Source organism: Ambystoma mexicanum, chromosome 1q, assembly GCF_040938575.1.
Source record: "Ambystoma mexicanum isolate Mex_15411 chromosome 1q, UKY_AmexF1_1, whole genome shotgun sequence".
Lineage (NCBI taxonomy): Eukaryota > Metazoa > Chordata > Amphibia > Caudata > Ambystomatidae > Ambystoma > Ambystoma mexicanum.
The window spans coordinates 602484001-602502855 of NC_090922.1; the positions used below are offsets into that span (position 1 = coordinate 602484001).

An 18855-nucleotide genomic window follows, 5' to 3' on the forward strand; every position below is an offset into this window, starting at 1 on the left:
TGTTATTGGCACTCGAACACCCATCCCAGTCCATCCCCGCGGCAATCCACCTACTTGAGTCATTCGGGAACATATCGGGCCTAAAAATAAACAAAAAAAAGTCAGAAATTTTAATCCTATCCGGGAACAGAGAAACACTGAACAGAGAAGCAGGGCAATTTGGCTTAAAAGTCGCAGAGGAAGGCATAAAATATCTGGGTATAACTCTCATACAGAAGGTAGAGGCACTATATAAAAGAAATTACCCCCAACTCCTGGCGAGAATACAAAAAGATCTAGAGCGGTGGTGTCCCCTAAATATCTCTTGGTGGGGAAGAATCCAATCGATAAAAATGAACATCCTCCCTAAACTACTGTATCACTTCCAATCCCTCCCGATCGTGATCCCAGATTCCTTTTTCAGAGCATTGGCAAAGTCGGTCTCGTCATTCATATGGAACAGGAAACCCCCCCAGACTAGCCAGATCAGTTCTCACGTCACACATCAGGAGGGGGGCCTAGCGCTCCCTCACTTTAAGAACTACTACCAAGCGGCGCAACTATGGATCCTAAAAGAATTGCTGGGAGACAATCAGCGCACGATCTGGGTGACCCAGGACAGGGCAGTCACAAGAACATCACTGGAGGACCTATTTTGGAAATCAAAGCAGCATAGGCACCCAAACCTGCGCATCAGCGAGATCATGAAGGCCACTTTGAATGCCTGGGATGAGCAGACACGGAAAGGGAACATTACCACTGCTACGGCCCCGTTCACTCCAATTTGCAGGAATCTGCAATTCCCACCAGGGACAGAGCACGGCGCATACGAGAACTGGGAGGAAGCTGGTTGTAGGAAAATTGGGGAGATGTTCGTGGACAAGGAGATGAGATCCTTCGCCGACTGCAAAACATTATGGAACCTCACAAATGCGGACAGATATAAATATGAACAGCTCAAACACTGGCTGTCCTCACCCGAGATTAGACACGCAGCGACGAGGGAACTTACCGCCTTTGAAAAGTTTCTCCTTACCAACTCAGGAGTCAGAAAACTAGTCTCCACTCTCTACAAATTCATAAATACACAGGAGGAAGACAAAGTGGGCACACATGAAAAAATGGGAAAAGACACTGGGAGAAGACATCACATTACAACAGTGGCAGTCGCTTTGGGCCGATATCTCCAAATTAACCCGAGCTGCCCAAACCAGAGAAATGTGGATTAAAATTATTACACAATGGCACTACACCCCAGAGAGGCTAACTAGCATGTTCCCACACACATCAAACCGCTGCTGGAGGGGCTGCACTGACGCAGGCACGTGGAGACACATCTGGTGGGACTGCCCAAAGGTCAAAGGCTTCAGGACAGAAGTAATATCCAAACTAAAAAAGATATATCCAGAAGCGGAACGATTTACAGAGAAAATCTGGCTTTGCAGACTTAAAGGGCATCATGCCAAAACACTCACTAAGGCGCAATGGAGGAGTCTCATGGGCCTAGTCATAGCGGCCTGGGCCACGATCGCACAGGGATGGAAGAAGAAAGATCCACCATTGCTATACACATGGTTATATAAGGTCTGGTCCCAAATGGCCATGGAAAAGAGAACACACAATCTCCAAGGAACACAAGGCTCCTTCACAAAAGAATGGGGAGGAGTACTAGAATATCTCCAATCAGACTATATGGCACAGTGGTGCCCGCACTCCATAAAAATTACGGACTTTTTCACCTCTTAATCGATCCCAAGGACATTTGAACATGAACTTCTCTTCCGAACGGGGTGGGTGGGGGGTGGTGGGATGGGAAGGTTGGGGATTGTTTACTTCTGTACTATCTATGAAAATAATAAAAATAAGTTTAAAAAAAAAAAGATGATGAAAAACCAGCTCAGAGCTTGGCTGAGATCCAGAAAAGGGTGAACAGTTGTTTCTCCCCATTCAGGTAATTGAGGGGGGGAGCCTGTTCTCGCCAGAGTATGCTTGAATAATGGAAAAAGCTTTTTCAGCGAAGCGTTATTCAGGAAATATGTCTTTTCTTGCAGTACAAGTACTTTTTCTTATGCTGTACATTTATAGTTTGTTCCCCTGAAATTGCAATACCAAAAATATATGGAGAAAAAATGTGTTAAGGTGATCTGTCATAAGTGTCACTCTACTAACTTTAGACACCACTGGTAGAACACATGAGTTTGCCAGACTTTTTATAATTGGTGTTTCTTTAAACTGTGAATTTTTGCCAAATGTATGTGATGTCTTGTGTGTTGAAAATTAATTGATTATGGTGTTTTTTTACTTTGTTTATGCTCTGGTGAAATCTTTTTGCTCTACGTGAATGTTAGATAGATGTAATAGTAAATCTATCAATACTCCTCTCTTTGTTCAGTGACCCAGCTCTATAGTGGACTAAAAGAGGGATAATTGAGCATTCTGTGTGTTTGGGGCATGTGGGGTGCGTTTAAAGGCCCCAAACAGAAATCCATTTCACCTGAATGGCAGCCATTTAAACCCTGCAACAAAACTGCCTGGCTTTTGCTTTTGTTTCATGTAAAGTTAAAGAGCCATGTGAAAAGGGGCCTATCTATCATTATCAATGGACAAGCAGCAGTTTGATTTACAAAAGAAGGAGAAATCAAAGAATCCTGTAACATGGAAAACATGATTTTTCAACAGGGAAAGCAATAACGGCCTGCACGTGTGATTGCAGATAAAAACAGCATAAAAAGCCAACATGGGGAAAATATCACTACCCACAGAAAAATGTCAGGAAAGCAAAACATGATGTGTGGGCTGACCAAAGCAATGTATATTATGATTTACCCACAAAACTCCAGTGGCCATTGGAAGAGACACTTAGTCTTCAGGAAAAACCTGTTCTGGCTGAAGCAAAACTTCACAAAGGAAAGCCCCACCTCAGTCAAATTTCAGTAGCCTCCAGACCTACTGACCAGGGAATCAAGGACTTCAAGAGAAAGCCATCCTTGGCTGGACCATGACTAAAAGGTGTGAATCCTTGTTGCACCCACTTCAAAGAGACTCATAAAAACCTCTCGTCACAGGCGGACCCAGGGGACAGATTGTGGTGGGGGATGAAGCAGCCATCCCATTTGCTGAACAGGAACACTCACAATTAATTTAAATGACTACTTTCATTTTAGGCAATTTGCACAGTACCCATATACTGTGGATTGATTTCATTTTTACACCATTTTTATGTCAATTCCAGGCGGTTCTGGGGATATAAAATGCATCTACCTGTGACTCTGGGAACTGTAATGGCCAGTTAGTCTAGGTTTCTGGCTGATCTGAACATGTTACAAATGTGAGAGTTGATAAAAGGTGGAAAATAAAATTAGGGATATGCTTAATAACTTACTTCTTCATAACTGTTGTGCATGTTAAGGAAACAACAAAAATGTGACACATAGCCATGTTATATCGGACAGATTGGGCAGTCTATTTATCTAATTCCCCGTGATCAGCTAAAACAGAAAATATGTTTTGTATGGCAATTGCTAGTACAATTATGAAGTTGTGATACATAACTAGTTTTTGCTGAAAAGTTGAAAGGAGAACAAAGGATGAGGATAAATGGGAAAAACAGATGTTGCTCCGAACCGCTAAACCAATCCTGACTGGAAACGGAGAGAGAGAGGCTAGCTGTCCAATTCTAGTGGCAGGGATTATTGCAGGGTACTTCCCCTAAATTGTAAAATTGGTGATGTCATTTCTGCTATATTAGGGGGACTATTTTAGGACTCAGGACACACGAAAACCGGGGAGACAGAAAAAGGAAGACGGAGAAAAGGCTGCTGAAACTTACCATCTTTGAGAGTGGAGTGACCAGACCCTTGCCCTATCTTTCCAGAGTGTCCTGAGATGCAGCTGGCTTTCCTGAACCTTAAACAAAGGCTTGCTAAGTAAGTAGCAATAACCGCAGCCCTAAATAGCATAAGCCCTTCATTCTTATAGCATTGCATCCAATATTTCCCATTGAAAATTCACCCATTGAAAATCCCAATTGCCAGTGCATTTCAGTCATCTCCCCATTGAAGAATATTTTGTTTGCCCGTGTATTTCAGTCATCTGCCCAGAGAATAATTTCTTGTAATGCCTGTGTATGTTAACATATCCCCATTGAAAAACACCCCAATTTTTCTGTGTAAATCCTTAGTATATTTGTAAAGTAATTCAATTAATTCCCCATTGAATTTCACGGGATCTGGATTGGTGGAATTAGAAACCAGCAATCTTTTTTCCCCAGTGTTTTTGTTAATTGTTACAAAATGTTGCCCAAAAGAATGTATGCCTGTATTTAAATTGGGCACTGATAAACAAATTTCCATTTGCCACTGTATTTTCTTTTTGCATCTGTCATCCTGAACCAAAACCGATTTGTCTTGTGTGAGCTACCCCCTTTCCCAGAGCTTACCTGTCATTTGCAGCCTCAGTAGAAAATTAATTCCATTTGCATTTTCTTTTCCATTGAAATTAAGCTTAATATCCCAAAAAACGATTTCCCTTTTCTGTTCCTCTTTCCCTATTGTGTGGTCAAAAAGATGTTTCAATTGCATTCCCTTTCCATTGCACATATGTGGTATATTCTAAAAATCGATTTTCTCCTTGTGTGCTGATTAATATTCCCCAAAAGCTCTGCGTATCTTTCTAAACATAAGCAAATTCCCTGTTTTTCCATCTCTTTCCCCTGGCAGTTGAGAAATCATTTTTTTTAAAAACATTCTTCCATTGGTGCTCCAAAAACGTATTTTCCCCTGCTTTGCTGGCTCCCCTTATTGTTTGTGGGCACCACACCAAAACCGATTTGTCCCCTGTATTCCTACTCCCTGCCACTGCCTTCAATTCAAAGTAATCAAGTCCAATTGATGTTTGGGGGTAAGATGTATCACAGTATATCTTAACCTGGTTGCCTTCTAGAAGTCTTTGTATTTGTGTTGCCACAACATTGGTGGCTGTTGTAACTGGCTGATTTTCCTTTGACATTGAATAATACATTAAGAAAAATGTTGTTAAAGCACACGGCTTGGTTCCTAGTCCATTGTGACACAGGGTGTTTGTGGAGGTTGGGTGCGAGATGGTTTGGAGGATTACTCAAAAAGAACCCGTTGTATACTTAAAAAAAAAAATAGCATTTTTATTGTGCGCCACATTCATTGTAGGGGAAGGAGTTCCCTGGCTTGTGTGTGCCATGTAATAAATCGTGACAAAGGCCCCCTCCATGGGTGGTTGGTCATGAATGGCCACAAAAGCAGGCTCTTGCAGGTAGTTGTGTGTACATTTGCGTAGGTGTTTGTGCCGTGGAAGGCAGGATAATATCCACATGTCCCTGTTGAACTGGGACCACTGGCTCTTCAGGGGGCACAATAGGAACCACATGTGCAGTCTTGCGTCCAGTATCATGAAGATGTAGAATGCATTAACCCTAGCTTCTCCAAGGAAAACCCCTGCTGGGAGGGACCCATTCAGTTGGAGGAGGGCTACCATGATTCAAACAGATGCCACTTCTCTTCGGAGGGGGGCCGTATGCCTTGCTTCGTATACAGGACTGCCCCTATGTACTGCAGGTGTTTGGAGAGGGGGCAGAAAAGACTCTCTGAAGTTGATGGAGAAAAGTACACACTGTTCCTAGGTCGTCTAGGGCTGTCTCTTCAGATCGGGCCTGCAGCAGCCAGTTGTCAAGGTAGTGTAAGACATGCACCCACTTTATGTACACATAGGCAGCCGCCACTACCATACCTGCATGAATATTCTCTGGGCCGAATGGGAGCACTTCAAACTGGTACTGAATGCCTCCCACCACAAAAAGAAGGTATTGTAGATGGCCATGTGCAAAGAGACATGAAAGTACACATACATCAGATCTAAAGAGAACAGCCAGTCATGCATCTTCAGAGCTGGGAGGATTTGCATGAGGGTGACCATCCTATAACGGTCCTTTCTGAGGAGCCAGGTGGGCAGTCTCAGATTGAAAATGGATCTGAGTCCACCATCCTCCTTCGGTATCAGAAAGGAACGGCACAATATCCGTCTTTCCAGAATTGCTCTGCTGGAACAAACTCCACTGCTCTCTTCAACTAAAAAGGACATGACATGCCTACAAAAAGAGCTGATACCTGTCCCCTGCCCCCACACAGGCATCTTGTGGTGCTGAATTAAAGGTAAAAATATAATGGCTTTATGGTAGATGACAGAGATCCAGAAGGAACTAATGCCAAATGGGTTTTGCCTAGGTGAGCACTCTCCATGTTCGACAGAACATTTTGTCAGAGCTGCTGTGCTTGCTACTGCTGAGTCTGCCTTTTGGGAGTGGAAGTTGTAAGGCTCAAACCTAGCTCTTCCTGAGGAATATGCATATGTGGAAAGAGCTGCCAAACCCAATCATTTTGCGGTCAGTCATTTTTCGAGACTTTAATCAGCTCTTGCTCCAAAGAAGTCTGAGCCATCATAGGGCCTGTTCAGTCTCCCATTAGGCATCACTGTATCAAGAAAGCATACAGTACACATTTAATGCTCACAGATCCAAATTGCCTGATGCAAAACACTTTCAGACACAGGAATCTCTTTTCTTAGACTCTCTATGGGGAGGTGTGAAATGAAAGGCAGCCAGTCTGGATCCTGCATTAGCAACCTGAACTCTGGGGCTTTCTGTTGAGGTATGCTCCCTTAGAAAAATAGGGGTTTGATGGACATGCCCTTTGATTTTGGGCTAACTTGGAACACATGCAGGCCTCTTCCAAACTGGAAATAACTTTTCCATGGGAGCACAACTGAAAGGTAGCATAGGTAGCTTATGCTGTTTTGATGCTAAATTGAGTGTGTAACTACCAACTCGGATGGTGCCACCAAGCCCAGTGTCTTAACAGTATGGCTGTAAAAAGAGACAAAATGTGTCCCAAAAGCATGGATTGTCCCCATATCAATGTCCGACTCTGGAGGTGTATCTAAGCCACCAGCTGTTCTAAGCACCTTCTGAAGTTGCAGAAGAGCATTCTCTGAAGGAAGATACAGTAATGCTTCCAGAAGGTCTATTTCTCTGTGTGAAGAACCCATTTATAAAGAAAAAGGGAAGTCATCTTGGTCATATGTTTGGAATATGTTCCTCTGCATCATCCGTAAGTCTTTCTGGGGCCTGGGACCCCGCTACATCCAGCTCTCTCTCCCTAAATACCTTCTGGCTAGAGCCCTTTGGTCCTCTACCTCCAACTCTATGCATGCAGATCAGATGTTTTTCCAAACAGAGAGTGGGGGCTGGGGGTGGAGATCTCTGTTCGGCAGGTGCCTCCCTCTGTAATGGCCTCCATGCCCCCCTCAGACTTGAACCGGACATCTTTAAACTCTGTAAGCTTCTCAAGATTCTTCTCTTCTTCCTTCCCTCTCACCCGCTCTTGCTAATGCCCCTTCTGCCGCTACAACCAGTGGCCTGATCCCTTATGAGTCTTACAGGGCACCAGGCCCCTCCTTGACCAGTCTACTAGCACCCGCCAAACCAGCACAGCCCTTTCAGGCCCCTCTCTCTAACTAGCCTGGTGGGTTGGGCATCTATCTCAATCCTGGTCCAGCAGCTCCTCTCCAGGACTTGCCAGACCCCTGGACCCTGCTCCCCCCCCTGCATTCTGTATGCCCCTCCCCTGACTGTCACTTATCCCTCCCTCCTCACCCCCCTTTGAACTTCTTATTACTGCACTGTCACGACTTGAATGTCACAAGTCCTAGTAGGACCATTATTGTTCTCCATCTCCCACCCATGTTCCCCCTCCCTGATTTGTCTTGTGGTGCCTTGAAACACATTTTCTGCTGTATAGTGCACCTTTTAAATAATCAATAAATAAGTAAAATAAATAAACTTTCAAAATTGAGTATCATAACTCACATAAAAGAACAAATTACTTATCTCTCGATAATGCTGTTTCTGAAGTAAGTTCCTCCCATGGATTCCTCCATCTTTGATATCTATCTCACAAGCAGCTGCTCTTCTGAAACTTGTTCGCCACTAGGGGGCGCAGCATGGCTCCATCCGATGCTTCTACACATGCCCCACACGCCGGATAAGACGTCAGGGCCACTATACATAGAGGCGCTGCACCCCATGACTTTAGTTCCAACCTTTTGCCCTAGCACTCCGAGGCTAAAGGAAAGCAGAACCAAGGTGTACAGCCAGATCATAGCCTTCTGAGGCGCAGAAAATGATACACCATGACAGGGTTTATTTGGTCACATCCCTGCCTGGTTGGGCACTAGCATATGCAGCAAAAAGCTTGCCATCATTCCGTGTCTCCCTTGTTTGAGAGACATAGAAATTGAGGACCCTCACCGTATCCAGCAGAAGGCAACACCCCTCTGCGATGGAAGGATGAGGTGGAGGAAAAAATACAGGAAGATGAATCTTTTAAGAGAGATTAAAGTCTGAGACCACGTTTGGAAGGAAGGATGGCCTAACTCTCAAAGTCACCTTCTCCTTGGAGAAAACCAAGTATGGAGGTCAACAGACAAAGCCTGGCGCTCACTCACCAGAAGTTATGGCGACCAGGAAAATAACCTTAAGGGGGAATAACCTTAGTGAGCAAGAATGAAGGGGCTTAAACGGAGCTCACATTTGAAATGTTAGCACTAAATTTAAATCCCATGGCGTAACAAGAAACTGGTGTGGGGGAAACATATTAGAAAGACCCCATAGGAATTGAATGACCGTGGGGATTGTGAAAAAGGATCCTTGTTCCGGTGTCCTCTTGAAGACCGAAATGGCTGAAAATAACCCTTTACTGCACCAATTTGCAAGCCCGTCCAGGCCAAAGACAGAAGAAAATCCAACACAGAGGATGTAAAAGGGCCCAGATCCCTTTCCCAGCACCAAACTGAAAACCTACGCCACCTTCAGACATACAAGGATTTGGTGGTGGGTCTCCTAGCAGAGAAGAGCATGTGCAGATCATCCTTCGACAAATCCCATTCCTTGTACCTTGGCCTTTCAGCAGCCAGGGTTACAGCTGCAGATGTTCGGGTGCAGGAGTCTTCCATCTGAGTGGAAGAGGAGGTCCAGCCTCTGTGGCAGATGCCAGAGAGGACAGATGGCCATATCCAGCAACTTTGGGTACCATGTTCTCTGGGCCCAGTACGGAGAGACCAGGACCGTGCAGTCCCCTGAGAACCAGCGGTATGACAGCGATCGGCTGGAATGCATAGAGCAGGTCGAAGTCCAACTCGACTGTCAAGGGGTCCCCAGAGCTCCCTGATGAGGGAATTCCCTTCAGCAGGACCACTTGCACTTCTTGTTCCAATTGGAAGGAAAGAGATCCATGAGAGGAGTCCCCCAATGGGAGAAAGAGTGTCTGCTCAGTGCATCCACCAGCAAGTTTCCTTGCCAGCCAGGTGTGCTGCAGTCAGAGACATGCTGTTCTTTAGAGGCAAAGTCTATGATTGGATTGCTTCTCTGCACAGAGGCAAGCAGCCCACACCACCACGCTTGTTGAGGTAATACATAGCTACAGTGTTGTCTGTCAGAACCAACACCGTCTTGCCCTTCACAGAGTGCGAGAAAAGCGACCAGGGCCAGCCCGATTGCTCTCAGCTGCAGTAAATTGATGTGCAACTGGCACGCTGACGGTGACCACAGTCCGCTCACAGCAAAGTCTTGGACATGAGTGCCCCAGCCTTTCAGGCACACGCCCATGCCCAGTCACCTGTGGGATAGGCTGATGAAACAATCCTTTCCGGAGGTTGTCCTTCACGGACCACAAATGCAGGTGTCCAGGCACTCTCTCAGAGACAAGTATGTAGAGGAGCAGTTGGACGCATTATCCCTAACTCCCGCCCCCTAACTGCTGTCATACTGGAACAGTAGGAGAAGAGCTCTGTATGGGACCCCATGTGTTGCTCTTATACCACATTGCGTGTACGAGAGATGATATGCACTCAGACAGCTGTACCAAATGTATTCTCGCACTAAAGTGTAGAAGGATGCCATGTGGAAGGATGTCAGCACGCACGATTGGACATCATGAGCGTGGAGTGAAACCTGATGAAGTCAGGGTGATGTCATAAAGCAAATATACAAAGCCATACTGAAACGATATGAAAATACTTGAGAGACAATGTAACTGGAGTAACAAGGGGAACATGTACAAAATGATAGATAATCAGGAATGTCAAAGAAGGCGAAGTAATTTGCTGACCAATAAGTGAAAATACGCAGAAATGCATCGCAGAAAGGACATATAGAAGCTTGCTATAGAGGAATATATAACGGGGCTAGGATGGCCAAAATTGGAAAATGGACGCCAGCTCGTGTCATTTTCAATCCAGCTACATCAGAAACAGATCAGGGTTAAAATGTCAGGAGATGCTGGAAGAACAGCATCTCCTGATGCTATTCAAGGATGCTATTTTTAAGGAATAGCTGCAAAGCACAAAGGGAGACAGACAGATTAGCCATGGACAAGACATATTTCTCTTAGATTAAAGAACAAAATATCTGCAAAGTCTATACAAGGTAGAGAGAGCAAGTCTTTAGAGGCCAAGAAGAGCAATGAAACTCAGTATAATTAAATCAAATAGCAGTAAATAAGAGGCTGAAATGAACAAATTCGTCGTCTCTTCACATGTGACTCAGAAGTCGAAAACAAGGGCTATTCATTAAGCTTCAGATGAAGATAGTGATGTGCTTACATTCCCTTGAATGTCCCAGAACAGAGAGCAGACTACAAGGCCAACTACAATTGGGAAACTTTGGCTCATGGCCGGACTGATGAGAGATGATGGACTAATTGGGAAAGTGGGGAGTAATCTTACGTGACTCAAGCACCTGGGTTTCGTTTCGCTTACGTGTTGCTAGCTTAGCTGAAAGTCCAAGGTTGGGTGAGAATGCCAACCAATCAGTGAGTCTATGGGGCAACCTGCTATACAATGTTGCATAGACCAATCAGCCGCCATTTTGTTCGCTATAATCAGTATTATATGTATTTAGAGGTAGTTCGAGGCGTGCCTCACAGATAAGAGACAGCCAATGGTGTACTAACCCCTATGTATTCTATAAGTATGTATGTTCCCCTGACCAGTCCCACCCACTAATACGTTTTACAGTTTGCCACATAGGATGTCATAGATGATGCATATTGGGGTATAAGACCTCTGTGTAATTAAGTTTGTGTCTGAGTGTGCAAGCATCAGTCCGATGTCTGCCAGTTGACCCTGATATGATAAGTTATTTATAACACGCTTAATACCCAGAGGTTTCTAAGCGGAGACCCGGGGATCGAACCTGTGTTGCTCCGTGTTGTCTTGCTTCCAAGGTGAGCAAGTTTCCCCTGAGCTATCCTCTAGAGACTTACATTGAGAATAAAGTAGCACTTTGCCATATTTTTTGAGTCTAGCTGGTTTTTTGGTCTGAGATCTTTACTGGTAATTCCATCTAGCACAAGAGACGCTTCAAGGTGCTAGAGCACAAGTAGAAGGTCTGATGTTCGATCCTGAAACTGTGACCACTGTGAACTCAGAAGCCACTGCAGCGCCCTCATGCACAGCTGAGACCTCAGCACCGCAAAGATACAGGATGCTATAAAATTCAGCAAGCGCAAAAAAGCCCAGACTGGAACTATTATTACCTGTGGTTGGAAAATGTTCATCATCTTATATATTTCCTTGCGGCAAGGCCTGGCGAGTGTCCACGACCGCTCCAGTAAATTGGAGGTTTTAGGATGGCAACATTTCAGGGAGAAGCCCAAACTGTGCAACAGGCTGCACATACGTTGCAGGTGTGCTGATGCTAGTACTGGGGAGTGGGCTTGGATGACCCAGTTGTCCAGACAGGGAAAAACATGAATGCCCTCCCTTCTGAGGTGAGCCGCCACCAATGCTAGCAGCTTGGGGAGGAGCCTGGGTGCCAAGAAAGAGCGAACGGCAGCACTCTGAACTGTTAGTGACCACTCCCCACTATGAATCTCACGTACTTCCAGTGCCTCCTGTGAATTGGTACATGGAAGTAGGCATCCCAGAGATCCAGGGACCCCAGCCATTCGTTCAGTTCCAGGGCCTGGAGAATCTAGGACAGAGTGCCGATCTTTAATTTCTCCTTGCCCAAGTACATGTACAAGTTCCGAAGTGGCAGAGCCAGGATCACCTTGTTCCGAACAGGGAACCAATTCTATGGCCCCTTTTTCCAGAAGTAGGAGGAATTCCAAAGGCAATGATTGGTGGCTCAGTGGGTGGTCTGGAGAGTGAAGGGCAAAAAGGAGGCAGTAGCCATGTTGGATGGCCTCTAAGGCCCAGGCATCAGAAGTGGTATTTTTCCATTCCTATCTGCATCCCACTGGGGAAAGTTCTGCAAGGACACATCAGGCTTGGTGCCATATATGTTCATGCCATTGAAGAGCATGTGTCCAGAGGTTTCGCTTGGACATCTGCAGCAAAAGACGTGCTGAGCCAAGATGATCTGTGCAAGATTGTGTGGCCATTGTCCTCATCATGCAGTCTGCAGTCCAGACCAGACTGTAAAATGTCAGAAGGCTTCCTTGCCGTCCATGATCCGAGCCTCAAATCCATCATGCATCTCCCCTTCAGGGATGTGCTCAGATGCCTCTGCCATGACCGATCACAAAATAATTGAACAGAACACAGGAGGCGTTTACACACCAGAGAACCAAGCTTGAAGAGCCAAAAATCTCCCTCCCCCGATGTGTCAAGCTTCTGTCAGGGGACAAAGATGGAAAGGAAGTGGTCTTAAAGTTAGCGGTAGCGGCCTGCACCCAAACTCTCAGGTGAAGCATGGGCGGAAAGGAACATAGGGTCTGAAGGTGCAGGCCCATGCTTTACCATGTTGCAGTCCACAGTGAGGAGTGAAGCCTGTTAGGCCGAGAGTTCCATCACTGGCCCCTTTACTCGCTGATTGGAAGGCAAAAGCGTCTCCTTCTTTGGACCCTCGTCGAGGATGTAAGTGCGTTTTTACTAATTCTTTGGATGTGAGGGGGCAGACAACCAGAAGGTATTGACCACCTTTGCCATTTGGGGATAAAAAACAGCCATTGCCTTGCCTGGAGTGGCAGCAGGGAGCATTTCGACTGACAGCGATGTGTCCAGGCCTCTTGGAAATAGGCTGCAAAATCCATCAGGTCCCTCTGTTCCCCATAAAACTCTTCTGGAAAATCCCTGATTTCGTTTGGATGAAGTGGCTCTAGCCCGAAAGGAATGGGATCAATGTCCTCCAAATGGGACATGTATGTACTTTTGGAGAGCGGGGCAAATTCCCTTGCAACCCCAGTGTCATCGACACTCTTGCCACCATGAGATAGGGGCCCGGATGTCAAAGGAATGATGCCCGAAGACAGGAAAGGTGTGACCCTTTTACACAACCTTGTTGCGTCTGCTCACGGAGTCCCTGCCGGCTCGTCCTAGTGTGGTGGAATCTGTCTGCTTGGGAAAAGCCTTTGGTCTCGGCATCGAGGCTGCTGGCATCGGGGCCCAAGCTTTTGGCACCTTGGCAAAGACATCAAACATCTGCTTCCTAAAGGCCTCCCATTTCTCTGGAGTAGAAGATTTATTTGGAAAAGGTAGTTGTTGGGCCTCCCCTACCGGGGCTTCTCTGGAGTGGTGGCTCCTTCTTCGATGATGAAGAGAAAAAATTGTGCCTTGCAGAACCACTTTGGGATCTTGATGTCTTGCTGTGTTTCATGTCCTTCCAGCCAAAGGACCATTCCATGGTTCCACAGTCAGCATCCGGCAACCTCGAACAGGTCCATTTGTCACCCCTCTCCTTGGGGACAAAGGTGAACAACTTCACCTCACGTTCACAAAGCGCCATCCTGTCTATTGTGGCCTACATAAATAATTGAAATAATTTCAAAGGGTGCTGCTCCTAGTAGCGAGCAGAATATATACTGGTCCCAAAGTCATGTCCGTCACGGGGCGCATGGAAGCGTCAGACGGAGCTGATGTGGAGCCACAATGTGCCCCCCTGCAGGAGAAATGTTTCTGAAGAGCAGCTGTGCTGGGCGATGGATATCAAAGATGAGGAGGAAGGATTCCATTGGAAAACGTGTTGTAAGATGTCAAAGTCTCAAATGCGAATTTTGCGGCTATGAAACATATCCACAGTGGTAGGCTCTGTCTGATTCGGTGAGGAAGGAGCTGGAGAGGTTAACTATGACTGCGGTGCCATAGGCTCCGATCCCTGTAGCTTCAGTGCCTGTGGCTTGTACTTCAGAATACTCGCTTCTGAACATCTGGAAGGATTACTCAGCAATGGCATTCATAATACCGAGTACGACAAATCCTTTGGAGTCCCACCCAAGCCTGAGCTCCTAGGTGTGTGAGACTAAGTTTTTTTCTTATCCATTAATGCACCGAGGAGGAGCCATTAAAGCAGTTGTCATAAGGGTTGCTCAGAATCCTTTTTAACATTGCCAGTTTAAAAGTTTCCCAATCCTCTGGAATGGGTGTCAATGTCAGAAAGGTTAGGGTGGCACTTATGTGAGAAGTCACTGTGGTGTCATCATTAGATTATGATCTGCGCCTTTGCTGTTTGTTCCTCGCCAAAGATGAGTACGTTCTGGAGGCAGGTGACTGACTACGAGGGTGATAAAGCCACCTTTTTTTTCCCTGCCTTATTTTTTCTCTTCTCTTCACACCAACCTCCATCTTCCAATGCCAGTATTTGTGGAGCTGTGTTGGGTTTTTAACTTTCCATTCGTAGAGGTCTTTGTGGCTGTATTTACAAAAGGCCAAAAGAAGCTTAGTTGTGTACTTGTGCACTACCTTAGGGGTGCATCGACTGACAGGAACCACACTCCCCTGTGGCAGGGTCTTTAAAAGGACATGTGAAATGCAAATCTGTCTCCGACATCAAACTGTGATCGGATGAACTGGTTTCAAAGCCTCTTTCCATCATTTTGTGAATTGAAAACGGTAACATTCAAATGACAAACACATCTGCGCGTTACTGCGGAAGAAAGGAACTGAAGGAAAATATGAATGCTGTCGCTGAGCATACATGGAGAGGACATTATTTCCGGCATGGGACCGCTCACCAAGGAGAGGTGATGAAAAAGGGCTTGGTGCCACCTAATGGCCGAGAAACTTTTTCTGAGCCGACTGCACCCGAGGTATGAGGAATCTGTGGAAGTAATGTATCCATTAGACGTGTTCCTTCTATCAGAACTCATGCTGATGACGTGAAAAGTTTTTACAGGAGATACTGATTTTGATTATTGCATAGTTCTGCAAATTGGGTGACAATCCGGTTTAGGTCTACTTGGTCGAAATAATGTGACCTTTTCCAATTTTACATATGTTCTTGGTCCTTTTTTTGGTCGAAAATGCGGGGGAGACCACCCGCAACCAGGCCACCCACATTAATCTATTCCCTTACCCCTCCCCAGATATGTATTTCATTTGACCGAAAAAACAATATTAAAAAAAAAACGTTCAAATCAAAAAGGTTAAATGTTGTTCGATCAAGTATGCTAATACCAACAATCATACTCAACAAAATCACTTTCAACAATTCACTCGGCAAAACAGTTGAGGTTCTGGTGTATGTTTCACCTTGTTGTGTACATTTGGCACCGAGTGGATGGAATAAAGTGATTTTTATATTATATTTGTTGCTTGTAGCACACTTGCACCTCTGTCAAGATGGCTCATAGCACTGAGGGTGAAAAGGAGCCAGTCAGAGGAGAGGGGAGGGGAAGCAGCAGAGCCTCTGACAAGACAACAAAGAACCATTAAACCCTGTATGGCGACAGTAACAATGCAAGTCCACCGTTTTCTGTGAAATTGAGCAGTGCTTCTTAAGTAGGTCAATGCCCAAACTTGGGTTGATTGAGATTAGAACGAAGGCGAATGGAAACACTGAACTTGCAAAACAGTGTTGTTGAAAATTTACGATTATCAATTATACTGAAAGCAAGCTTTTGTGAGAGAGACCCCTTTCCCACTACCTTAAGGAAAGGCCGAGCTCGATGGCTCAGTTTTGAAGCTCACCAAACTCCACCTGGTGAATGAGCTACTTAAAAAAAACAAAAAAAAAACGGTGAATAAAGTTGGAAAATATTACTAGGCATTGAAGTAAAGGACCTCATCTACTAAATGCTTGCATGTACCTCTCTTCATTGAGGGAAGGATAGTCATAGCTACAAGAAAACCCACACAAAGAAATGAATTGCAGGCCAACAACTATCAGTTTGCACGATTACCAGAACACCACAAAGTTGCCATCCCTACATATTCAATATAAAACTTCCACAGATGCAGTATTGAAGCACAGAGGGTAGCAAAGTTCAATAAACAATCCTGGACAACCAATATCTGCTGCAGATGAATGATTGGGGCTATTATAATCATTACATTGAAACACAAAACTGTAAAACGTGGCACTAATAACAGCAGCTCTCAAAGGACCAATATAAAATTAAGCTTGTTTTGCCCATTAAATAGATGCCCTCCCTGAAGCCTTTTGTGGAGGTAGTCTAAACACAAACTTACCCCGTCTGGCATTGCTCGCCAGCACACAGCGCTGACAAATTCATTGGTGTCATCCTCCTTCCGATCCTTGTCCAGCACACTCTTTACAGTGTCAAACTTGAACGTGAGCAGCGTTTTTGAGAGCCCCTTGTAATATAGGTAGAGTGAGTTGTTTTCACTTCCTGGCAAAAAGAAAAACGCAGCAAAATAAATCAAAGCATACACAGATCACAAAGAAATCGGAACTACCACATGGCACATATTTTCCCACTAAAGTAAAATTCAACAAAATACAGCTCTTATCTAGGGTAATGAGACAGTTCCTATCCTATGGGGCACAATACGTGCAACACTGCAGTAGTAAGCCACTAAGCGGCATGGGAAAAGCACATTTTAGCTCTTGCATTTGGAAGAGGACAGCAAAGCTTTTAAAATTGTTCCCAACATTACACTAAACACCCGAGCTCTTTTCGCTCAGACAGAACGGGAGAAAGGACAAAATATATTTTTCCTTAGGTCTAACATCACCCCATTTGTAGGGCAAGCACAATATTTCAAAGCTATCAGATGAGGTAAAACAGCATGAATTGGTAACCTGATTACATCACAAAGCTTATAAAACGTTTAGTTAAAGGTACATAACCATGTTCCATTGCTTCACAATATGATGTACTGAGATTCTTAATCTTTAAATTCACTTCAATAGAACGTCCCAAGATGGGTGTTGGACGAGAGATCCTTAAACAATATAATATAATGCTGCAGAACTGTTGAAACCAACTAGGCATAAATATTCAAACAGTGCAGCTCAGTAAATGTATGCAGAGAAGTCCACATGGTACTCCTGCACATTTAAATCATGGCAATGTTCACTAATAAAGCATTAGTGGAGATGTTTGCTCTTGTGCAACACTCCTTCATACCATCAATGATCAGCTCTTCTTTAGCCTGTTCATAAAAGAAAACTACATTTTCACACATACTGGCGAAAGCTTTACAAACAAGGCTTTTGTCTAAAGGCTACGATAGAAGCCTGCTTCTTTTATTAGCTTGCATCCTGTTCAAATAGAAATCCAAATATTTACCTTGATCAAACTTGTGTAGCAAACTGTTGCCAGGCATAGTTTGAGGCCTTTGAAGAAAACTTAAATTACTCTACTAGCGTAATTAGATGAAGTAGAAAACATCAGAGAAATTAACTTGGGAGTTTGTTACAGAGGTAATGACTACACCAGGGATCAACAGGCTCACTTACTCAGTTCCCTACCTTCTTTACCACTTTAGTATTTAGCTAATAATTTGCACTTAGTCTATTAAAATTACTCCCACAAAGTGCCTGCTGGACCGAAGTTAAATTCATGTAACCAATTGCAACACCCCCTTTCAATGTATTTCCCACGCAGAGTTGTGTTTCTTCTCAGCCTCCCAACCACTTATTCTTACTTCATGGCCCCTTATTCGAACCCCACACCTCATCCAGAATAATCCTTCTTCCCCTAATCCATTTGTAACCCGAAGTAATGTAAAAGTCTTATTCCTTGGGGTTCATCTGGACTAAGTCTTCGGTTCCTTTCGTCAAAAAGTTCCTGATGCAATCCTTGCTCGATATTGGGGATTTTGCCCCAGGACTGCCTAAACAGTCTAGCTTTTTGGTGCTGTGAGCATAAGAATTGGACACAATAATGAAGGCCAGAGAGACAACTTTCACAGCAGTTCCATTACTTGCCTTTGCAGATGGTTGATCTGTGTCTTGGCAGCTTTAACATTCCCCCCTGCCTCTATGGATTTTCATAGATAAGATTTGAAAAGTTTGACATTGTGTGATGGCATAATTCCTAGATCACCCTCTATTTGCTGGTTTCCCCCATTGTCTATTGTTCGTTAGGGGATCTGTTCCTTAACAATCCCTTTATTGCAATTTTCATTGGTGGGAAAAAAATTGTAAAATGAGCAAAAGACCCAATCCCACCTAAGAGCACAGTGGACTAGTCAGCATAATGCTCACTCCCTTCACCACTCTGCATTACGTCTCCCTTCCTTTGTCTTGTAAGTGATACTCTGGTCCCCCCAACCTCATCCACAACCCTCATCACCCCTTCGGAGGAAACCCAGCTTCGATCACCACCACTTTTCCCCCAATGACCTCTGACTCTTGTATGCACAAGCTCTCAGAAATAGACCTACCTTTCCACGGATTATTCTGGCTCCTAGCATTCTACATCTCTTCAAGATGGCCATCACTGAAACCAGGATTAATTCTCACAACACAACTAAGCTTGCATCGCTGCACCATGATTATGTTACCTTATATTTCCACTCGCGTTGTACAGAGAGGTGGCAGAGCTTGTCTAATGATTAACACATCCTCCTGGGTGCTCTCTCCCTCCCTTCATTACTGTTCAA

The 18855-nt window shown here is 44.7% G+C and overlaps 1 protein-coding gene across 1 annotated transcript in view; it reads right to left on the reverse strand.

Moving 5' to 3' along the window:
- The window catches only part of COP1 (COP1 E3 ubiquitin ligase), a 1876694-nt gene that overhangs the window by 303420 nt on the left and 1554419 nt on the right, over positions 1–18855 (reverse strand). Inside the window, exon 18 of the mRNA XM_069641145.1 lies at positions 16474–16634. Coding sequence (XP_069497246.1) covers positions 16474–16634 — 161 coding nt within the window. The remainder of the gene's footprint in view (positions 1–16473; positions 16635–18855) is intronic.